The following is a 24,708-nucleotide window of genomic DNA, read 5'->3' on the forward strand; positions in this document are numbered from 1 at the left end:
CTCATGGGACTCTTCCATTGGTTCGAAAATAATTATTAGACATGCCTAGTAGTTGCTCTAGATCGACATAAAATTTTTCGAAAGGATGAATTGCAGTTGCTTGGATGGGAAATACAGCACTAGTAGAATGCAACATAGATATTTGAATTTTCTTCACCTAGGAATTTTTTTTTTTTAAAAAGGCAGGAAATAAATGGAAAACCCAAAAATAAGAAAAGAGAGAAAAGAAAATTTGTATAACTCCAACGAACGCACTGATAAGCTAAACCAATCTGCAATCACACAAACTTTTTTCATTTTCCCCAAACTACCCAACAATTTCTTGGACTTCTACATGACAACGATGCAATTATCCTCACAACCCCATGGGTACTACTGCCCTGTAAGATCCAATTGCAGCTGAAACCGATTCCCCGCCACTCATAAGCAGAGCCAAGATTCAAGACTGAGAGTAGCGTAAACCGAAACACACACTACTCTGGCACTCGCTAGAACAATGGCCTTGAGAACAATCTCACCACCCTTTTCTACTTCTTATCCACAATCCCATTTGGCAGATTTCTTGTTCTTGAACTCACGATCAAGAAAGTATTTCAATCAGTGGCGCCAATATCCAAAATCCCTTTTGTTTTCAGGGCCAAGAAAGATGGGCTTATCCTTGAAAGCCTGTGTGAAGCTGGAGGAAAAAGGTGATAAAATTAGCACTCAAGTTGAGTGGGGAAAGGTATCAGCAGTGTTGTTTGATATGGATGGAGTGCTATGCAATAGTGAAGAGCTATCAAGAAGGGCTGCTGTTGATGTTTTTGCTGAAATGGGAGTCCAAGTCACCACTGAGGATTTTGTGCCCTTCATGGGAACAGGTAAACATCTCATCTTTCATATACTTCTAAGTCGAATTTTGAGGGGTTTTACTATTTACTATCCTTTGTTGCATGTTTCAATCGTTAGTTGTTTGCTTATTTGAATGGGGTTTAGAAGCAAATGATTGTCCTCCAACTCCTTTATTACCCCCCCCCCCCCCTGCTGTTTTGAATTGCTGAAATTTGATATCCCGAGTAACCATTTTATGAGACGACTCTGAATCTGTAAAAAGGCCTTTCATGCAGTGAATATCGCATTCTTTTGTACATACATCTTAGAGTGCAAATTATGGCGTCTATAATCATTGTATGGCCAATTAAGAATGGAAATGTTAGGACTTAGGATCAAGTTTACTTTGCAGCATTATGTGATGAATATATAACATAATATGTGATTTTTTTTAAACTGCAATAGAAGAAATAGTAGAAGCACCTAAGAGAATAAAGATTAGGGGTATTGCACTTTTTGGAAATCCATCTTTTAAATGAGCACTCCCATTTTGTGTCCCCTTCTCTACCCATTAAAACTGGATTCCAGTGCCTAAAGTACTTTGAATAGGTGAGATTACATGCATTCCTTTGTTGAACTCATATTTATTAGCATTTAAATTCTTCAGAAACGTTTTCATTTATGCCGTTGCTTGTAAAGTACTACTTTACAACTGCAATTGAACCCCACAATGAATTTTTTGGGTGTGCCTATGGTCACTATTTCACAATGACTTGATAAATTTCCTTTGTTCCCTTTCTTATTAAGTATAACGTAAAGGTACCCTTTTTGTTTTCTATTAAGGTAGAAAAACCATCCCATGCTACTTCAGATTGGAAAACATAACAACTTCATACAATTCCTGTTACTATTTGAATCCTGATCATGGAAATTTGGGTCCCTGTGTTTATTGGGTAGAAAGGAAAAAGGATTTTTGTCTGTGAACTTGTATACTTCTGAGCCTGCATACCAACTCTAGTCAAGCTGTTTAAACTAGGTTGAGCTGTAGATTGCCTGAAGCCCCATTTCTTTCCAGAAGCTGATTCTCACCCATCATGATTTTACTCTGCTGGTAACTACTCAATTTATTAGGAACCTTAAACAGGCTGTATCAATTAAGCACTTCCTCTTATCTTGTGAAGGAAGAAATCTCTTCTGAGTCCATTAACAAAATTTTGTCCCTTTCATCTGCATATTAAAAATGTCAATTTGCCAATATAAATATTTTGAATTTAGATACTAATCTACTAACTTGATTACGTATAGGTGTTTTCAGTTTCTAGTTCATGTGTTTGGCCAGAATTTGTTATTTTTTTTTGGTTCCTCTTCGATTGCTGAAATAGCTTTTTCATTTCAAATTACTCTGTATTTTTAGAAGATGGAAGTTCTGGATACTAAATGCTTTTGAAAGTCCTTCATGAGGCCTTCGACTCAACTTATTTGTCTGTATCATGAGATCATACCCATAGTTATACCACCTATCCTATGAATATCCTTGATGTCCACCGCACTCCACCTCTTCCCACTGACACTATCTTTTGATATAGAACATATTTCTTACTTGTTCTCTATTTGATTTCCTTATATATGTATTAGGTGAAGCAAACTTTTTAGGAGGAGTTGCTTCTGTTAAGGGTGTTAATGGATTCAATCCTGAGGCAGCAAAGAAGAGATTTTTTGAGATATATTTAGATAAGGTTGATGAAACTGTCTAATTCGATTTATCACTTTCATTTATTTTGTAGTCATAGCAAATCTTTTTCCAATTGCTAGTAACTGGTATTAGACCATGACATCCACAATACCTACTGTCTTGTAGTATGCGAAACCAAACTCTGGGATAGGTTTCCCTGGTGCCTATGACCTCATTCAACTGGTGAGTTGGTAGCAATAGAGAACTTGATATTCTTTTATTTCTGCTATTGTGACCTGTTATCTCATTTGATACTGCACAACAATAGTGTAAAAGCAATGGCCTTAAAGTTGCTGTGGCATCTAGTGCTGACCGCATCAAGGTTGACGCAAATCTAGCAGCTGCTGGTTTACCAGTGTCGATGTAAGCTGACGTTTTACATGCAATAATTCTTGCATGCCAAAAAATTGTGAATTACAATACTGCCACTTCATGCTCTACATCCATTCTGTTCATAAAATAGGACAAAGTTAAGAATTCTCCCTGTCGTAGCTGCACTTATGCAGCTGAATTCCTTAGGAGTTCTATCTCATAAATATTTCTTGAAGTCTTTTAGAATCTTAACAATCATGAAAAAGTTCCTTTTTGCCTGCTCTTTATCTCTTCACCACATCATCTTTATCCTTGGTTCAAATAAGGCAAAACATAAAAAAAAAAATAGATGATATCTAAATTTGGCTGTGAAAATTTTAACAAAAGGTTTTTGGCACCCATCTCTTAATATGTTCGGAGTAAGAAACTCTGGATCTATGAGATTTTAGGTTAAAATTCTTGATATTTTGAAATTTAAAATTTTTTAACTAAATGTTGGCGGATAGTAACTATTGATTCACAGTATTAAATTTCAATTCATTAGGTTATAGAGTAAATAAAACCTTTACCCAACGAAGTCCACTGCCTCAATTGAGTAATGTTAGAGAAACTATTTGTGGTTTGCCATTTAAAGGGTTGGGCACCCTGAGAAACTTTAGAATTCCTAATGTTAACAATTATGTGTATTTGCAGAAATTTATGGATGATATGTATCTACTTTTCTCTATGGACTGCAGTTATCTACTTTTCTCTAGAAAATTACAGCTATTTATGTAGTAAAAGAATTTCCTGTGGAAAACATTAATAATGCTTCTTAAAGAAAAATGCAGTAGCACAGAAGTAAAATTCAAACCATATCAGGCATATTGTTAGTGTTTAACATTTTCTGCTAAATAAGTGTTTATCACGCAAATAGATGTTTTCCACTAATCCAACCAAGCAGCAGTTGTGCATATTTTATGAATTGTTGTAGGTATAATTGGCATATTGCTTAACTCTAACAGATCTTCCGTATTTCAATAAAAGATTGGAAGTATGCTAAATTCCACTGAGAAACACAGTATGTATTTATCCATAACTAATCAAATATTTGTTAGTTATTCGTTCACAAGATTCAGAGAGAGATAGAGCATGTGTTAAAAGGACCCCAGATGTATACTTTCAGAGACAAGATATCTGAGTTTGTCCGTGTTAGCCATTTCAAATGGTTAACAGTAATTATGTGCTTGTTTTCTTGTTCTATGATTTGTCTACTGTTGCATTGAATGGTTGAAAAGCTTAGATTCTTTATTTCTGGCTTGAATCTAGTGAGAGAAAATTTTTTGAATGGATAAATTGAAACTATTTACAATAAAAAATTGTATTGACTCTTCTCCTAATTTGCAAGAATAATAATTTGTGATTAGGGTTCTTAACAATTTTTTTAGGGACTTAAGCTGAAACTTTTTCTAATGTTTCACTTGTTAAATGAGAGTACTGGACCTTGAAGTACTTAATTGAGACTTAATGAATATTTGATGGCTAAATTACTCATGATTATCATATCCGTACCCATATATATGAGCTGTAACTCAAAATACAATGCTTCAACTGACTAGCTCTGAGCAGATTTCTCTGCATTTGGGTTACCTTTTACAATGGCTTTCATATGATTGTTGAACAAAATTTGTATCCTGTGACTTGGTTTTAGAAGTGAAAGAATGTTGTATTATATAAATGTTATGCAAATTGCATTTAGTCCTTAATGCTCAGTTTGAGACCACAAATTTACCACATGTACACTTTTAACTTGCTTGATCTGGTCATACTTTATGTAGGTTTGTCTTGATCTTAAAAGGATTCCTACTTTTAACAGGTTTGATGCTATAGTGTCTGCTGATGCATTTGAGAATTTGAAACCTGCTCCTGATATATTTTTAGCTGCATCAAAGATTTTGAGTGTACCAACCAGTGAGGTATGGTTGCAGATTATCAAGGTTTTTTTGGGTATAGTAGGTTGTCTTTTCTTTTTTTCCTTTTTTTCTTTTATCTTTCAGTATTTCTTTTCCTTTCAAAGTTTTACATGCCTTTGAAGGCCAATATGACATGCTTCAGATGTGCATAATATTATATTTCTAGAATTCATGTAGACATACACGAGGAAGTGTCTAAAAGTGTGACTGTGGAAAAAGTAAGTTTTGCTCTATACAACTCTGGAGGCCATGGGATCTATGAATGTGATGAAAATTAAAGCTTTGAAGAGCTAACTCTTCTTAGACCTTATAGTGCATGTGACTTTTTCATGCAATCTATATTTTTACATTGTTTTCCTTCAACCTACATGGAGTGTGGATTACATTAGCATGGTAGATTCCATGGACGTTTGACTAGTTCTTTAACCAAAGACAACTTCTCATTTTACTTGTATGGTTTCATTGAACTCTTATGCAGCCATCAGCTGCACCATTGAGTAACTGGCTTTCTGAAGTCTAGACAATTCAAGCTGTCTTTTTCTTTGGCTGCATTGTTTGAATTCAGAACTATCTTGATAACCTACATCTTTATGCAGTGCATTGTCATTGAAGATGCCCTAGCTGGTGTGCAAGCTGCAAAAGCAGCACAAATGAGGTAGTTTATAGATGTTTTTCCTTGTATTGGAATCTCTACTAAATTCTTCTTGTTTATATGTGAATATTGTGGATGCTTTTTTCTCATGAACCTGTCATTTTGGTGTGTATGTGCTGTCTTGGTTCTCCCTAAATAGTCTCCTTACTGGACTTATTTCAATTAATTGTAGTTAATATGCTTGCAGGTGTATAGCCGTGACAACAACATTATCAGAAGATTCACTGAAAGGAGCTGGTCCGTCTCTTATCAGAAAGGATATAGGCAGCATTTCACTTGATGATGTACTCAGTGGTGGCTCTGGTTGTCATAGTATGTAGTTTCTAGAACATAATATGGTACTTTTTGTAGCATTTCTTAATGCAAATTGGTGGCACTAGCTTCGTCTGAGTTGTGGGAAGAACTTCAACTGAGACACTTGTAATGAGTATTACATGTAAATGAATGCTATAATGTTCTTATTCGATTTATGGAAACTGAATTTCCTGTGAGCAGTATGAATTCTTACCTGTTAATTTTTTTACCATGAATTCCTTAAGAAAGCATAAAAAAAAGATTTTGTTATATTCATTTATGGAAATCTTTCATCTGGTGGTGGTTGATATGCAGTAGCTAGTTGTAAGACGAGATCTCATGATGACAAACCGTTGCAGATATGAAGGTGCAGGCGTCTATTCAATTCATTGACCATTCTATTGAAACCTCACCTGTGTCCAGTGGAGCAGAGATTAGGTCAATACTAGATAAATATTCAAGTAAAGATGCTGTTTCCTCAGTTGAAGGGTAAGAGTGATACATCATAGCATCTTTCCATTTAATATCCAAGTTCTATAATGTTTACCAGGGATTGATTAATTTTGCTATTTAAGAAAATTTGAATTTTCTATTGTTGGAATGTCATTCTAAAATGAATATTGATGAAGAAGAAATCTAGAACTGGAAGTAGATTTGATTTTTTGAAGGATGAAGCCAATAAGAAACCTGAACTTATTGACGACAGACAGAACTAGTCTCTAAAGCCTATAGATCCTAGTCATAAATTTCCCTCATAATCCCCTGATGAACTTTCAAAGCACCAATGAAAGCTCATAGTGATGTACCACATGACAAGGAAAATGAATTTTTCCTTTTTCCTTATCTTATGATAGGCCTACAGATGGGACAAAGTATTCATGATGATTTGGCTCGCCCACTTGATAACTAAGTAAATTTCATTCTTCTAATCTTGCTTGGACTTCTCATTTCTTTGAAAATCTATTGGGTACTTTTCAGCTGTATAATAAATTTAACCGCAACCAAGCAAAACATATGCTGGACATTTGTCAAACTCTTTTATGAAGTTACGGCAGTAATTTATCAACAGGTTTCGGGGTTCTAGGCGAGATCTTCTGAGATATGGCAGTCTGGCTGTTGCTGTTGGTTGTCTTCTTTTCACCATCAACAACTGGAAGGTAATACTTTGTTTGATAAAAAGTCAAGTTAGAATTCAAACTTAACTATTTTTGCTTCTTGTAACTTAGATGTCATTGTGTCTTGGAAGCTGCTGAATTCTGCAGGCAATGCAGTACGCATCTCCTAAAGCTATCTTGAATCTATTGTTCGGAGTTAGCAGCCCTCAATGGCAAGTCAGCAAAGGTCTTGCAACTGTGATAACATAATCTTTAATGTATTCTTGCTGCCAATTCTTTAAATCTATTCTTCCATTTTTTCTCTTTTAAAATTTCTTATGTTGCATTTTTTAATTCTAGTCAGGAGTTCGTGACAGAAAATATGCATGTCATTTGTATTTGGTTGATCAGACATTTTGCTTTTAGCCACTTTATAGCATTTTATCTTCTGATTTTGGGGTGGGCTGTATGAACAATTGAACACAATACTACAATGAGTTATTAATATTTTATTTGGTCACAGATGAATCTGGTTCAGTAAGAATCCAACAATTTGTGGACTATATAGCAGATCTTGAGAACAGGTAGACAAATATTCCTTGCTCTTCAAGATTATCATATCTTTGCATTTTAACATTTTCACTCTAATTTCTGAGCAACCTACGAATTTGGTGTAAAAAGGACTGCACGTTGTGTATCTTTGATCTGCTTGATGTTTTGAATTCATAATTTTTCTTAACATCTTTCCTAAATGGCTTCCTGTTATCTTACATGTCTAAGTGGAAGAGCACCAGAGGTGCCTGAATTTCCACTTAAGCTCGACTGGTTGAACTCAGCTCCTCTTCAGCTAGGCAGGGTATACATATTACTACTTAGCTTGAGCATTTTTATCTTTTTTGCATCTATGCTTTGTGGTATTTGTTGATTCTTGCTGCTGACATTTTCTTCTTTTCTTCTATTTATTTTTCTTTGTCATCTAGCTAGATACTTTTGCATGTCAATATGTGCTTATGAATGATCTCTTCATTTTGTGTTCTGATTGTAATACAATCTGATGGATTGGGGAAACTTCCTTCTTTGAAATTTAGGTTTCATTGAATTGTTGAGGACATTTTCATATAATGTATGCTGTGCTTGGAAACAGTTTTCATCTGTGTGAAGGAAAATGTTCTATTTTAGTAGTGGTGAAAGAAGATCTCTTTTCTTTTATCCTCTTCTGAACATGTGGTATTGCTAAACATTTAGCCATAGACTACCAAGGAATCTGTTTTACGGGTAACCATTTCTTAATTATATTGTGCGAGGAAATGTGTGTTTTATGCAGTTGCCTATGGCATGACTGGTGATTTTTATGCTTATGCTGCCTTCGGGGGCCAATTCTTTATAGGATCTAAGAGGAAAGGTGGTTCTCTTGGATTTCTGGACATATTGTTGTATAAATTGTATGCACGTGCTACCAGATCTGGACTATTTGGAGAAGAAATACAAAGATATGCCTGTAAGATATTACCCTTTCAATTTGTGATTCTCCTCTATTTGCTTCTGCTCTTTCCTTATGAACCAGGACTTCATTTTAATTCTGTGTATATAGTGCATCTTCTATTCTTCTACAGTTTCGATATTATTCCAAACCTTTGCTTTGACTTTGACCTGGATCAAAAATAATGGCCATTACCTGTTTATTCAAGTGAAGCATTACATCAATGTGTGATGAGCAGAATCTTGATGTAGAATTGTCTGGCTGTTATGACTATTGAAGATTATTTTTGTGTTTTCCTAGTTCACAAACTATTATTACAAACATCTTACCATAGTGCTAAATGTTCAAGACTCATCCACACAGTGCCTAGATGACACACTTTTATTACTACAGACCTAGTAAAAATGGTATATTGTTTTTTCTTTCAAAACATTTCTCCTTATGAATGTGTAGTCTAGGAACATAGGGTCATCAATGAAGAATGAAATATAGGAATCAACATGATTTTGTAAATAGTGTCCAGTTTTAACTTATAAGTAGGTACTAGAGGATAACAAAGTTACTTGAAAAGCATTTACGAGAGGAGTTGGATGATAATAAATGTGAAAAACAACACGCCTCTTTGGTGATAGACCAAGGTAAAGTTGATCAATCATCCCCACTAAACTTGTTGAATCATTTGTTCCATCACAGAGGAACATTTATTTGAGAACAACCATATCTACTCCTACATAGTTTGAAGTTGTTTCCTTTTATCCAAATGCAGGATTAGAGTTCATACTTTTCTTGGCTTAGTTGGACTCGGTAATATACATGCAAACTACCAAAAAGCTAAATAGATCTCTGCAGACAAGAATTGTAAGGAATACCTACTAAAAATTAAAGTACGGTGCAAAGCTTGAAACCCACTGAGGGAAATCTGGTTGATACTTTATTAAGTAGTTTGAGTTATTTCAGCTTGAGCTGAAAGAAATATTATGATAATATGTGCTTTCTTAGGAAGATTCAAGTACACTTGCACTTTTTCAGTATTTGTTGTTGTTGTTGTGTGTTTAGACCTGTATAATATAAATTTACATGATTTTCATCTGAGCAGATGCCATAATGTGGCTCCTGAAGTAAATCACATCTTGAGGGCATGGCTCTTTTTCTTCACAATACTATGCAAAGTTTGGGTTATCTACAAAGTATATATTTGTTCAAAATAAAAGGAATGTTGATGCTTTTATTAGGGGCCCATAGGTATAGAAGTTGAAAGTCGACTTTTAAAAACATCGACTACTCCATCTCCTTATTTCATGTTACTTTCTTGTTCTTCTTTTGCAATTCATGCCAATATTCTCATGCACACCAGACATAATCAGAACATATCATCGTGCATAATCTTCCCAAAGCATGAGGATTCAAGGATGCATCTCCATAAGTGGTTTAACCTTTCAAACAATATATGCAATGGAAATTGAACCACAATACACTTTTGGGATTCAAACCCAAAACATTTTCCATCTACAAACCTTCTCTAATCATAATTCATGGGTTTGGATTAGCCGGTGTATGGCAATGTTGACTTCAGCTTACTATCCTAACCTTGTATTTCTCGCAACATCGATGTCCAATGAAAGGTCCTAAGCTTTCTGAACTTTTTGTGTTGGAAAGTTCCTAATATATAGTTGGTATAATTACTCATTGACTGGGATCGGTTACAGTGGTTTTGAGCTGTGCCACATGGATACTGATTATGTTTGATCTTATATGTATGTTTGGTTGTGTTGTGGGAGTTTTGTGAGGATTTCAAAGGAAGAAAGAGAAGAAACGTAAATCGGGAGGGGGGAAAATGGAGAAGTCAATTTCTAAGAGATCAACTTTGAAATTGATTTCTTCAAAGTCGACTTCAAAGTTGATTTTTGAGAAGTAGACTTTTATATTTAAGGAAGCCAGTTAAAAATATCTATACATTTCTTTAATTTGTAATTAAAACAGCAATATTGGTGTAAATTGACAAGTTTTCTAGATCAAAGACCGAATGCCTCTTTTGTGCATCTTTTCCATTTAAATAGAAAAACTCTGTACCTTCTCTCCTCCGTCAGAATATCTACCTCCCTAATGTATTAATTACATATATGCTAATATACATCTAATATAGTAGACCATAATCAGCTCTCCTTGATTAGTGCAATTAGTAGACTAGATCCCATAAGCAGCTGTTCTTGTCTCTAGCAGATCAGATCTCATAATCAGTTGCTGCCCATGACTTCCATAAGCAGCTGTTCTTGACTTTTACTTTTGCTAGCAGGCTGTCCTTGACTTCCATAAGCAGCTGTTCTTGACTTTTGCATTTAGTAGACCAGATCCCATAATCAACTACTGCCCTTGATATTCCCCCTCAAATTGATGCTGGTGGATCAAAAAGCATCAATTTGTCAACCAGAAAATTGTGTCTATGACGGGAGAGAGCTTTAGTAAATATATCAGCAGTTTGGAGATCAGTGGTAATATGAGGAAGAGAAATAACATGATCATCATATGCTTCACGGATAGAGTGACAATCAACTTCAATATGTTTTGTACGCTCATGGAATACAGGATTAGCAGCAATGTGAATAGCGCTAGTATTATCGGCATGAAGGGGAGTAGGTGAGCTTGGGTTTCAATAGATGCCTAGAAAACTGATTATGGGAGGCAAAGGATGCTAGAATTATTTCTTGGATTCTAGCATCTATTGAAGCTCATATGGTGAACAATTTACGCTCCTTTAATACAGCAAAGGAGATGTGGGATCATTTGAAGCGTGTATATCATCAAGATAATACAGCAAGAAGATTTCAGCTTGAATTGGAAATTAGTACATGTAGCCAAGGTAATCTCTCTATTGAGCAGTATTATTCTGGATTTCTTAATTTATGGAGTGAATACTCTGGTATAATCTATTCTAAGGTACCAAGCGAAGCCTTAGCCGGTATTCAAGCGGTTCACGAAGATAGTAAGCGTGACCAGTTTCTAATGAAACTGAGGCCTGAATTTGAGGCGATTAGAGCTGGATTGTTAAATAGAAACCCAGTTCCTTCTTTAGACGTATGTCTTGGTGACTTGTTGCGAGGACATGATCGTTGAGATAAAATACCTCTCTGTTGCAAAAATGCTTGAAAGGCATGTGACATATATTCCCCGCCATTGTCAGAGCGTAAAACTTTAATGCAAGTAGAAAATTGTGTTTCTACATAAGCTACAAATTTCTTAAAAACAGCAAATACTTCAGCTTTAGTACGCAAAAAATATACCCATGTGAAACGACTATAGTCATCAATGAATGTCACAAAATATTTATATTGTGCATGTGAAACAACAGGAGTAATACCCCAAACATCACTATGAATGATCTCAAAACTTGTATTAGCATGACCACCATGACTAGGAAAAGGTAATATTTTACTTTTCCCTAGTCTACAAGTAGAACAATCAAAAGACAATTTATGATTAAAACACTGATCCTTGCTCCCCAGAAAATCATGCTTTATTAAATGAGATAAAATGACATTATTTGGATGACCCAATCGTTGATGCCATACTTCAACTTTATTGTCAACAACCATAGAAGCCAAAGACAAACTACTTGGAACTGAAAATTGCAAAGGAAATAGTCTGCCCACTTTAGGCCCCTTCGCGATCACCTTCCCCGACACCTGGAAGTTGGTCGACACCAGGAGCTGTCTCTATGGTTTTGAAAATAAAAGGAGATTGCATTTAGATTAGCAAGGGAACATGATACTCCGACTGACAGAATTTTTGTTAACACCCAAATGAATTTGCAGGGCTTGCATAGTTCATCTAAATCTTGTTCAATGCACTGCTTTAAAACCTATATATTGTGAACCACAGCTGGTACATTTATGACTGTCTTCATGCAGTTTGTTGTTGTGGGGGTTCATTCAGCAAAGTTCGATAATGAGAAAGATTTAGAGGCAATTCGAAATGCAGTTCTGCGGTACAATATAACTCATCCAGTAAGTGCTTTTATTGTACTTCAGCATGATCGGATTTTGATATCTAGAAATTTGGTTTCTGTATTACTTTACCCTATCAAAGTATAGTTCTTGTTCGTCCATTTCCCTCTGGGTAATGGGAATATGGTCCATCAACAGTATTGAACAACAGTTAAGGTTTTCCTGAATTGAAGCTACAGTGATTTTCCAAAGAAATGCTGGTTATATGCAGTAGAAACCTTTTGTCTGGACATAGAGGAGATTGCCATAAGTTTTAGTCTGACTGAAAAGCTATCAGTATCTCTTTTTTAGGGTATTTAAGTGGTCAACCAACTGTAGGCAAGACATTTGTATCATCGACTGCAAGTCTTCTAGGAATTGAAAGTGCTCCTTTAGATGTCTTTTCTCTTTTCTTTTTTGAAACTTCATGCTATTTAAGTGGGCATCTAGTTTTCAGATTACCAAAACATTGAAAACATATAATGGGATCTTCCCTTCGTATTTGATGAATGTACTCCTTGATCATTTAAATTTTGTCAGTTGAATTTTCCATGCCCATCTGCTGTGTTCCTGTTGACGGCATAAATAGCATAACTTTCATATTTGAAAATTCAAGTCAATGACCCATTTTTGATAATAGGTGGTCAATGATGGAGATATGAGTTTATGGAGAGAATTAGGTGTTAATTCATGGCCTACCTTTGCACTCATTGGTCCAAATGGAAAGCTTCTTGCGCAGTTAGCTGGTGAAGGTCGCCGAAGGGTACTATAGTCTTTCTCAATCTTTACAACCAATTTCGCTGTTTCAATTTTGTTTTCAATCACACATGGTACTACAGTATAAATGCCTAAGTTATGAATTACATTGACCCCAAATCAGCTCAAGCGTTGTTTATTGATGGTATTGATATTTACTATAGCGTAGTCTTTCTTTGTTATTTGCACTAATTCAGGATAGTTGTTTGGTTAAATTTACTCTTTTTCTTCTGATGTTCTTCCATTCTTGTTTTCTTTCCTGTCTTTCTTTTGCAGATTTTTGCTTTCGAGTTTGATGAAATTAATATATCTAAACTAATGCTAAAACCAGGCAGATATTAATGGATATCTCCAATAACTGGTTACTGAAATCTAGTTTAGTTCTTTAGAATTGTATTCTAGCAGATATGCTCCCTTTTAGTTGGATCCTCTCCAGTGCTTGTTCTAGAAATTGTTTTGTGGTTGATTGTGAATGTTAACTTGTGCGATCAGTAGATGTTTTGCCAATGTGATGAAAGTGTTAAAAAGGAACTAAAAGGTTTGACTTTTCTTTCTTCCCAAGGATCTTGACAATCTGATTGAGGCAGCTCTGCTATTTTATGGTCAAAAGAAGATGTTGGATAGCTCACCTATTCCTTTGAGGCTGGAGAAAGATAATGATCCTCGTTTATCTACATCACCATTGAAGTTTCCGGGCAAGCTGGAAGTTGATGTTCTCAACAACCGGCTATTCATTTCAGATAGCAATCACAACCGAATAGTGGGTTCTTATTCTCTTTTACCTATTCGTTGTGCATACATGCAGCGCTAAAGACATCCCCCTTTGTTGTCACCAAAAACTTAATAATAGAAGAAAATTCATGTAGTTCGACTCATTTAAGATATCCCTTTTTGAATGCCATTGTTAAAAAAGAATTCACTTGATGAGACATGGCATTTTCCATGTATGGGATATGGCATTTAAGAATTAACTTGTATGAAACATCTCAAACTCGGACTCTGATCTTGTTTGTTTGGCATAGTTGGCATAGAATATTAGTGTAGCAGAAGCTAGTTCTTGCTTCAATCTTTCGGAACTTCTATTTTATTTTCAAATCCTGTTTGAGGTATGAGTTCATTGCATGCCACCTGTGGATAATGAAAATTATCATGCTTTAAATATTTTGTTGGCAACTTTGATAAATTGACATCATGCTTCTTTAGCTAAGTGATTAGCATTCTTACATAACCCTTTTAACACCTAGAACTGGAGGGTAGATCCTATTTCATGTTCCAAGATGTACTTGTTTTAAAATTATTCTATAGGGTTATAATTAGGGAAGATTAAGTTACAGGGAGCTACCATGATGAAATGATGAAGAGGGCATAGTTTCAAATTATTTATTATAAAGGTCATTTGTACAAAATTCTGTACATGCATTGATCAATGTATGCAAAAAGCTGTACATTTGTACAAAAATCAGTACAATTGCCCTTTATAGTAATTAGCTGAATTGTACATCCTCTTGATTATTTGCTTCTCCTAGCTTTCCCTTTCCAGTTTTCCATATAATTAATCATCCTGGAGTTTGATTTCTTGCACAGCGCTTTACTCACACCCTTATTCTATCAGTCATAGATGACCGTATATTGTTTATAATTCTTACTAAAATCATGAAGATTATAGAGTTCTGTGAATTCATCAACCTATGTTAGATTGTAAAATATGACACAGAAACTGCTAAATCAACCTATGTTAGATTGTAAAATATGACACAGAAACTGCTAAATGCTGTCTCAGATTTAGTGAAAGTTAAGAAAAAATTTTTGCTTCCTGAGGCTTCTGCTATCAAGTATTACTTTCTGGTTCAGCTGGTATACTCATTGGAGAATACAAGCTTTCTTTGTGCCAGAATTACTATTTTGTTGAACCTGTTGTTAAGGGCTTTATAAACAAATATTTGTTCTGCATGTCTAAATGAACCTAAAGGTACGGGAAATAAAAAAGCTTCATTGACTTATAGCACAAATTTTTATCCTTCCACGTTGCAAAGTGCCTTGTACCATCTTTTCGTCAGAATGCTTATGGCTTTCCATCACAAATTCTTGTCCTAGGTAGCATGTTGGTTATCTTTGAGTCATCTCTGACTTCACCATAATCTGTATGCTGCTGCACTTTTTTTTTTTTTTTTTAATGAGGCTAATTAGCCTAGTTTTGCTGTCTTGTCACTTGGTGAGTACAGGTGGTCACTGACCTTGATGGGAACTTCATAGTTCAAGTTGGGAGCTCAGGAGAAGAGGGTTTACGTGATGGCAACTTTGATAATGCCACCTTCAATCGCCCACAGGCAAGTATCTCTTCCTGATTTTATCTCGGTTGAAAAATTGCAATTTCAAACTTTTTTTAGTATTATTCTCTTAAAATATGGGTTTTTCTTTAAGTTGCTTCTGATAGCTTCAAGGTTTTGTTGTCCTAGGGACTGGCTTACAATGCAAAGAAGAACCTCCTGTATGTAGCAGATACTGAAAATCATGCATTAAGGTAGCTGCTCTGTTGTGAGCTTTTTATTTACTAATGGTTGTATTTGTTGTCCATATATGTTATATCTTTCCTATGTACCTCATCCTGATGGAGAAAAGCTATTAAATGGCTTTACCGTTAAAAAACTTTTCAGCTTGTATTATCCAATTTGATGAATACCAGATGTGGTTAGAATCACAGGGTTCATGTCCTGATTCTGTGACTTAAAATGTCAACTAAACAGCAGCTTATTCCATTGGGCATGGAGTGGATGTTGCATTCCCCTTACATATTATTTTTTATTCTTTACCAAAACAAATATCGTTTGCTTTCTTACCAAAGAACCCTTATTTTCTGGAAGAAAACTGAGAGCCAGGCTGAAGTTGTAATAATGATAAAGGTGTTACAATAGCCATATTCACCAAGTTCTTATATTGGCATGGAAAACAATAATTATGAAACAATTTGCTGCAGGATACTTTTTGTTCTTTGGGAGATAACAAAATTTTCAATCTACACATGGGGAATGTTGGATATTATATTATTTTCTGCTAATTTTGTGGTCCACTAGTAATAATGTGGAGAAGATTGAATAGTAGTCCTATTAAAAGTTTCCCTTTTTATACCTTCTACATGATCATCATCATGAATTGTCTGCTAAGGGATATTTTACAGTAGACAGTTCACTTTGGGCTTGCAGTTACTGGGTTGCTTAATTGATAGAATACATCAAATTGTTTGGATAATTTTAATATGTTAAAGCCTATTTCTTCAGAGTGATTGATTTTGTCAACGACACTGTTCGAACTCTTGCCGGAAATGGAACCAAAGGGTCAGACTATGACGGGGGAAAAACAGGAGATGCTCAGGCAAGATGCGAAGAACAGTTCTTTATTACATGCATATATAGAGTTCATAGGTTCTGGTCCTGGACATAGAATATTGACATGAGCATGCATTTATCTTGGTAAACTCACATAATTATGACAAAAATATTATGCACGATGTAGGCAGCTATCCTTCTAAAAATATACACTCTTTTTCAATGTTTTGCAGCTTCTTAATTCTCCCTGGGATGTCTGCTTTGAGCCCCTGCATGAGATTGTTTACATTGCGATGGCCGGTCAGCATCAAATCTGGGAACACAACACCACCAATGGTGTTACAAGAGCATTTAGTGGTAACGGATATGAGAGAAATTTGAATGGTTCTAGGTAATACATGTAATTATGCTTATTTACATCATAAAAATGAGATGATGCTTTAAGCTAACCTCAATTTCTCTCTGAATTATTTAAAGATTGCTTTTTCTCATGCGGAGTTTATTTTTCTCGAATATTAACAGAACAGGCATATTACGCTTCTTGTTTCCCTTGTTGGTCTTAACCTCTGTGCAATTGATTCTAGCAAGATGTGGATGCTGTGTCAACAAATAGCCTGCCAGTTGTCTTTATCTGTATGTCCAAAATTATTACTTTTCTTCTGGCTAGCATGTCTAAGCTAACTGAAAGGAACTTGCCAATATTTTACTTTGAAATATTTTGGCTTGATACTTGCTGTGCCATTCTTTTTCTTTTTCATTTGGTTATATTCCCAGTCCTGAGTGGTTACTGTATGGCATCTTGTTGCTTTATGCTCCAGTCAACTCATGCTACTACACAATTTCAGCATCCTAGATCATACCTCTGTTTTCAGATTAGAAGCACAATCACTCAATCTCCCAATACAATCATTCTTGAGAGTGACAGGAATGAGAAGGAGATAAGCAAAGAGCGGCTTGTGGCAGCTCCATTATGGACAAACATATGCTACATTTTTACTGTTTTCAGCTATCTAGTGAATGATTTAGACATGATGCATCAGATCTCCTGGCAAGGGACAACTATATCAATTCTGAGTTTTTAATGGCGCAAAACTCATAATAATGGATGATGATGATCTCCGTCCTAGTAAATTTTGTTGAATAATTACCTCAATCATGAAGCTAATCATGTTAAATAACACGTGATTTATGTTTGTATGCACTCCAATGTAAATACCAAAAAGAAAGAATATCAGATATCTGTTCCATATATCTGAAATATATAAGATATCTAAACCCACATAGCATGTAACATGTGAAACATATATGAGCTGGATAACCTTGTACTTGTGTACAGTGCTTAATTGCCATTTTACGTTTCACGAAGTGTTGGTGTTGCTCTGTGTAATTATTGGCAAAACTTACTATAGAATATTGTGGTCCTGGTGCATATTCATGATCCCATATCAATTCCCAGGTCACCATAGATACCCCAATTGCTACATCTGAAAGCCAATGAACTCTGAGTGAACTCAGTAAAGTGGAGAATGATTTATATCTGTTAGATACCATGGAATCTGATTAGGTGAGCTTTGGCTGTGAATAAATGCCCTGTATCGAAATTGTGGAAAGGCAAAGGGTCAAATGACTAAGTATTCATGTTGTTAGACTGCAGAGATAAATAGAATAATATCTTTAACAACCATTTCTTTTAGTGAGGTAATGATAAATCTTCTAAGGGAACAGAAAAGTGTCGAGCCACATTTATTACAAATATACGTTTACAACATGAGACAACTTAGTCATGATCTGGATGTTGCAATAAATCACATTAAAAGATGTTGAAGAGGTTTACAGGTCTAGTGGCTTTTGAAGAAAGAGCATGTGTCATGGACTCTATCTACATGTGAAGCTCAATGTAATCTTATCGCTAAAAGAAAGCTATTGCCTTCATTCTTTAGCTTTCTGCTGCAGAAGATGATAATGTGAGTCATATGTCAGATAATGATTCATTTATCCACCAATCTATTAGTGCATATTGATGCAAGACTCTGTCCCGATTTCCTTTTCTCTAAATTGTTTTCATCCTCTTGAGTTTTACTCTTCCTTTGTTCATTTATTCGTTTATTCGTACAGCTTAATGAATACATCATTTGCACAACCTTCTGGAATTCATTAGCTCTTGAGTTTTACTCTTCCTTTGTTTGTTTATTCATGCAGCTCGATAAATACATCATTTGCACAACCTTCTGGAATTTCATTATCTCCTGGTAATATGTTGGAGCAACTTCAACATTTAAATTGTCCTCAATTTCTTCAAATAAATATGTTTTGTTACTTTTTGCCAGTCTTACATCTTTTAATTGGATTATTAGATTTGAAGGAAGCATATATTGCTGATAGTGAAAGTAGCTCAATTCGAGCACTTGACCTAAAAACAGGAGGATCAAAATTACTGGCTGGTGGTGATCCAGTTTTTTCAGAGAATTTGTTCAGGGTACTTTCTCTTTTAACTTTTTCTGGTGAATTCTTAACCCATTTCTCTGTTCACATCCTGAAGCACAAAGGTCCTTGATAGCATAACTTTCTGGTATGCTGCAGTTTGGGGACCATGATGGAGTAGGCTCTGAAGTACTTCTTCAACATCCGTTAGGTGTCTACTGTGGAAAAGATGGTCAGATTTATCTGGCAGACTCATATAATCACAAGGTCTGTTCTGATCTTGCTTTAAAGTCATACCAGAAATAAGTTACGAGCAGCAATATGATACTGAATACTGAGCAGTACTTTTTGATATAATTTATACCTTCAAGAGTCCTTTTGGAATTGAATTCCAGTATCTTTTCTACACACTATTCTGGAAACTGGAGATTCTTTGAATCATATGAACCCCGTCATTGTTCAAATATGCAATTCAAATTTGCCATGTCAGTTGATCCATGATCATGTCAAAGAAAAAAGATATGCGCCATGTAGGTTAAGCACATAAGCTGATACTTTCCAGAACTAAGTATTCCTTTTATCTAGCTAAATTTACTCTTGATCCATCTTATCTTTTTGTTCATCTACAACACTAACATTACTTGGAAAACAATAGAGATTTAGATTTTCTGATTTTCATTTGACAATATTTGGACTAATCTATATTCCATTAATGAAAATGAAACCCATAAAAATTCATTATGAGATTATAATTATCCTGTCCAGGGGTATGGCATATGCAGAATTGGTATATAAGAACCAATTTTGTTTATATCCCTAGTGCAATTACCATTTAATAATGTATTAAAATACGAAATGACTGTGAGCTTAATCAACTCAATCAACTTCACTGTTGCAGCATAGGGCTTCTTTTAATCTAAAATTTGTAACAATTATCCTGGAATTTGTTTATACTTCTATTTTTAGTACCTATATATGCTGAAGTGTGCTTTATATGTCAGATCAAGAAGCTGGATCCTGCAAGCAGAAGAGTGAGTACGTTAGCAGGTACAGGGGAGGCTGGTTTTAGGGATGGAGGGGCACTGGCAGCTCAGGTTGGAAGATCTTTCTTCTATGTTTCAACAGATGTATGATTAATTGTGTTGCTAGAATTTCATGATACTGCTTTGGTTGGTGCTTATCTATTTCCGAGTACACGAGGATGCAACATGATTCCTTTTAAAAGCATGTGATCATGCAAATAAATTTTCATCTACAACTCACTGATATGTCTGGGAGAAATGGTGTTAAAAGGTACTTGGCTCCAAATCAGAAGATCATGTGACTTGTGATTTTTCTTCTGATGTATCAAACTTTAGTGGCGTATTGTCCAAATAATTGTAAAGCTCTTCAATTAACTGCTTCTATGGCGTTATATGTGGAAAATGGGATATAAAGGTCGTTGTGTGGATATTTTATTGTTTAAATTGTCTGCTGTAATATATACCACTTCCAATTTCCACTGAGACCCAAAATTTTCTTCTGTGCTGCATGACACCTGAAGCTTTTCCAAGCTCAAAATAAATTCTCTCATAGGTGTTGTCAGCTATGATATCATTGCATAGTTATGTATAATGTTGATGGGATTTAGATACAAATATCGAGTCTGGAAATCTGTATGATATATCTGGTCCTCACAACAAGAAGTTTCTGAACTGAAATAGCATAAGCAGTAAATGAAAATAGAGGTTAGTAATTAAGGAAAATTTATTGATGTGAGCGAAATAGTTTGTTTGTTTTGTAAGTGGAGGCCTTGAACCCAGGACCTCCTGCTTACAATCCTTCCCACCTTACCACCCAACCCAACCCTGCCCCCCATGTGAACGAAATAGTTTTAATATGACTCTAGCACTTGGTAAGCACATGACAAAGATGGTCTTACATTGTTACTCAAAAGTAAAATGGTTGAGGTATATCTTGCTTTCCCTTTTTTTTTTTCCTTTCATGATATTCTGTAATACAAGATATCCTTTTTTTTTTCCAGCTTTCAGAGCCTTCTGGACTTGTTGAAGCAGAAGATGGTAATTTTCTCTTCCATCATATGTTGAAGCATTCTATATTATAGTTATCATAAATTCTTGTTATCTTCTGGTTTACATGATTTGCATGGTTCTTTATGGTCTTAAGAAATGCTTATAACCTTATTATGTAACCGGGGAAAAAACAAAAACAAAAATTTCTTAGTTGTAACTAACATATTATACCATGAACTGCTAATTTTCATCGAATCATTGGATTGCCATGTCATTTCAGTGTTATTGCATACTTCATTTTTCCTCATCCACAACAGCCAAGAACGATATAAAAGAGCAAGTAGAGGGGAATTTGGTGGAAGGGAAATTAATTGCTGCTGTCAACAATTCCTGATGACTTTCTGTTGTTCAAAGTGTAATGATCCAGTAGTAATTCTTGTTATCTCTCAACGAAATGCTTTTGAGACCGAACTTCAAGAGTCGAGAAATCTCCAAGTCAGAATATGTCTGGAGAAGACACTCTCAGAAAAAAATGCATGATGCAACAAGTCTGACTTGCAATACTACTTTCAACACTTAAATACACATTCATATTTTAATCCACTATCAATGAGAACAAAGCCCACGTGTATTTTTGCATCCAAGATGTAGATTATTGTTTCACTGAAGTTTAATGTGAAGTAGCAAATTACTAATCTGACACTGTAGTTATGAAATGTCCACGTTTCTCCATATTTTTATTTTGTGTGTGTTATTGTAGGTTCGTGCTGGAATTGACAAATGGGGTGTAGGAGGGAAGAAAAAACATAACCCTTGTTATTGGTTGTACAAATTTACTTCTATATTTGAAATCACAACTTTCCTGTTGTGAGTCCAAGCATTTTCCTCTATCGATGCTTGATCATTTTAAATAATTGTTATTGATTGTGAATTTGAAAGATTATTCTTGATGAAGTTCTACCGTATAAATGTATAAAAATTCATCTCGTACCTATTTCCTGCATTGCTTTTAGATTCTACAAGAAATTTATGCATAGTGTGTGTGACAAATCCCCATAATGTTTTGTAGGAAGACTATTCATAGCAGATACCAATAATAGTTTAATTAGGTACTTGGACCTCAAGACGAAAAAGCCTGAGCTTCTTACATTAGAGTTAAAGGGAGTTCAACCTCCTACGCCAAAGTCAAGATCCTTGAAGCGCCTTAGAAGGCGATCTGGAGCTGATAAAGAGACCATTGTCATAAATGGTGGTTCATCCAGTGAGGGTAATCTAATACTCAAAATATCAGTGCCTGAAGGATACCATTTCTCGAAGGTTTCTCCCTCTCTCCTGTCATTTAGTTTCTCCATTTTTCCAAAACTCATTTTTCTTTTCATGAAGTGGAAAATCCTTGTTATCTCTTTAAGCAACAGTATTATCCCTTATTCAGGAAGCACGCAGTAAATATAGCATCGATGTTGAACCAGAGAATGGTGCTTTTATTGACCCTCTGGAAGGGAATCTTAGCTCAGAAGGATCTGCGGTGCTACACTTTAAAAGAGCCTCTCCTTCATCTGCCATCGGGAGAATTAATTGCAAGGTATGCTTCTGGAAAGCTCTATGTACATACTAAGGCACTAGTTTACACCTCTCTGTCTATTATTATGAAAAATGAGTTGAAGTAATTATCTTCTAATTGTACATAATCGTGAGATTTGCTGTATTTGAGGCCCTGTGGCATGGCCTTGGCCCTGGAGTTGTTCTCTGGCAAAAGCTCCAGTACAAGATGTAAATTGGACAGTCCAATTAGCCTTAGTTATCCATGCTCTTTTTAAATACTACAGCAGTTTGTTCTTCATGCCTAGAACACAAATTGATCCAAATTGGAAAACCTTGATGCTTCGGATTTTAGGTGAGAGTCCTGATTCAGAATTTCACCTGCCCAATCATGATAGCTTCTTGATATTTTTCCTCTCCTTCATTAAGTACAAAGTTCTGTTATGACTGCACCTTTTACTAGTTTCTCGCTTTGTTAATGTACTGCACCAATGCTAACAGCTTACATGCCAAAATTACACTAAACTTAGTGGGAGTTCATTTTCAAGGCATATAATCATGAGAACAATCTAGATTTTGTGTCAAGTTACTAATCAAATTGGATGTTTTGGCGTGATTTATAGGTGTACTACTGCAAGGAAGATGAAGTATGCTTGTATCAATCTTTGACCTTTGAAGTACCATTCCAAGATCTGAATCCAAACTCTGTCCCAGCAGACATCACCCTTCCTTATACTGTCAAGCCAAAAACAACTAGAAGTAGCTTAGATGTACCAGTTGCCCGTTGAGTATTGTATGGACATTACAACTCGCGGATGTTCACTGCAGATTCTATGAACTCCCGTCAGCCTGGACAGAGAACTGTTTTATTACATATAGATTAAGGTGTATACATGTTCTTGTACCATTTAGAAATTTAATTAGCCTAACGTTACCAATTGTCCCTACATCACATTCTTTTCCCCCTTGAAACCATGAGGCTCAATTTGTAGAGAAAAAAAGGGGTTGGATCCCACCATCTCATCTCTCACCCTTTTGTGTTTTGTAATCCTCTTGACATGCATATCCTGTAATGTAAAATTCACATGTAAATGATAAGGAGGTGTCTGGGGGTAGTACAAAATGGTCTCGAGGGTGGCTGCAAAGAATCATTGCAACTTTGGACCCTTTTACATATAACCAGTTGAGGGAGAATTCTCCTCTCCTATACATGAAAGGATAAAATATGTACTTGTACATTTGTTCTCTGGAGGGTGGAATATAACTGTTTAGTTTTCAGATTTGTATTGCCAACGATCAAAGTGCAAAAATATGCTGAAATTTGGTTGTCAAAAGTGGTCATGTGTTGAAGAAGAAGAAAAGCATATTCACATGCCTGCTTCAACCATAAGTAGGCCTGTGTTCTGCTGTCATAATTATAGGGATGGATGTCTTGTGTTCCCATTCCTTGTGGCCTCATTATTTGCTGGAGTATTAGTTAATCTAAATCCCCATCATTATGTTTGTGATAAGCAAGGGATAAAGTAAAGACTGCGCTCTCATGTGATCAATCATTATGCTTTTTTTGTTTTAGGAAGCAAACGCCGAATTGACACACCCCAACAAACATGGGCGGACTAATACATGCATTTTTCAGGGTCCCTCCCCCAAAGAGAACCCTTTTTTTTTTTTCTTCTTCTTTTCAGCATCTTTCTTGTTATGAGATAGTAATTTGTTATTTTGCGAATCAACAAGGTAAAATTCCTTCACGTTCTGCTCTTTTGTTTTTCTTGCATTGGGAATAATATGTTACAAAATTTTTTTTTCTGCCTGTTCCATTGAATGAATAATCTTCTTCTTCTTCTGCTTCTTCTTTTTGGTGGGGTGTGGGAAGAAGATGAATCTTGTTAACAGAGTAAGGAGTTTAATTAAGTGCGATTGATTTCCAATTATAATAATATAACCTTACTTTGAAGCTATCCTAAAACTACAAGAAAAGTTTAGCAGCAGAGCACAGGTGATTGAGACATATTAAACACTAAAGTATGATTGGTTAGGGGATGGTTTATGGGCAAGGTTTAACACCAGAAGGCAAAAAAATATATACTTGTTTTTTTTCCCAATTGAAAAATAATATCTGCAAGTAGCACTTGATTAGCTACAAAACCCTTCCTAAATGCCAAGATTCCTAAAGCTATCTGTTTCTGTAAAATTAGGAACAAGAAAATTCCCAGAACAGTGAAAAGAGTAAAGTTATTTTGGAAAACTAAAAATTCAAAGCAAAGTTTTCCATGATATGTTAACCTGATGGCCGAAAGTCAAGTGTATACGAAACATAAGACAAATGGATGATTTGCCCCGTCAAATTCAAG

At 35.3% G+C, this 24,708-nt stretch overlaps 1 protein-coding gene across 2 annotated transcripts; it reads left to right on the top strand.

Moving 5' to 3' along the window:
• The first annotated feature begins 345 nt into the window (after positions 1 to 345).
• Positions 346 to 23,635, top strand: LOC113764066 (protein SUPPRESSOR OF QUENCHING 1, chloroplastic). 2 transcript variants are annotated; one of them, XM_027308109.1, is made up of 28 exons: positions 346 to 860; positions 2,446 to 2,546; positions 2,669 to 2,725; positions 2,811 to 2,905; positions 4,710 to 4,809; positions 5,403 to 5,461; positions 5,646 to 5,770; positions 6,112 to 6,241; positions 6,822 to 6,909; positions 7,015 to 7,093; positions 7,370 to 7,430; positions 7,627 to 7,702; positions 8,234 to 8,344; positions 12,232 to 12,327; positions 12,947 to 13,069; positions 13,625 to 13,822; positions 15,285 to 15,389; positions 15,519 to 15,583; positions 16,338 to 16,431; positions 16,619 to 16,776; positions 18,585 to 18,634; positions 18,740 to 18,861; positions 18,966 to 19,073; positions 19,808 to 19,900; positions 20,830 to 20,866; positions 21,888 to 22,135; positions 22,251 to 22,400; positions 22,981 to 23,635. In XM_027308109.1, the coding sequence occupies exons 1-28, from the start codon at positions 497 to 499 to the stop codon at positions 23,143 to 23,145; spliced, it is 3,258 nt and encodes a 1,085-aa protein (XP_027163910.1). In that variant the 5' UTR covers positions 346 to 496; the 3' UTR covers positions 23,146 to 23,635. The 2 variants fall into 2 exon arrangements, with proteins under 2 accessions (XP_027163910.1, XP_027163911.1); XM_027308110.1 differs by lacking the exons at positions 21,888 to 22,135; positions 22,251 to 22,400; positions 22,981 to 23,635 and adding an exon at positions 21,579 to 21,610.
• Positions 23,636 to 24,708: the final 1,073 nt, after the last annotated feature.

This window comes from Coffea eugenioides, chromosome 2, assembly GCF_003713205.1.
Source record: "Coffea eugenioides isolate CCC68of chromosome 2, Ceug_1.0, whole genome shotgun sequence".
Classification (NCBI taxonomy): Eukaryota; Viridiplantae; Streptophyta; class Magnoliopsida; order Gentianales; family Rubiaceae; genus Coffea; species Coffea eugenioides.

What these genes read in the sequence shown, in the direction of transcription:
- LOC113764066 (XM_027308109.1), top strand. Translation starts at nt 497, where the DNA reads ATGGCCTTGAGAACAATCTCACCACCCTTTTCTACTTCTTATCCACAA. An exon ending in GCTGTTTCCTCAGTTGAAGG is followed by an intron (nt 6,242 to 6,821) that starts GTAAGAGTGATA and finishes ATTTATCAACAG; the next exon opens with GTTTCGGGGTTCTAGGCGAG. An exon ending in TCACCATCAACAACTGGAAG is followed by an intron (nt 6,910 to 7,014) that starts GTAATACTTTGT and finishes TGAATTCTGCAG; the next exon opens with GCAATGCAGTACGCATCTCC.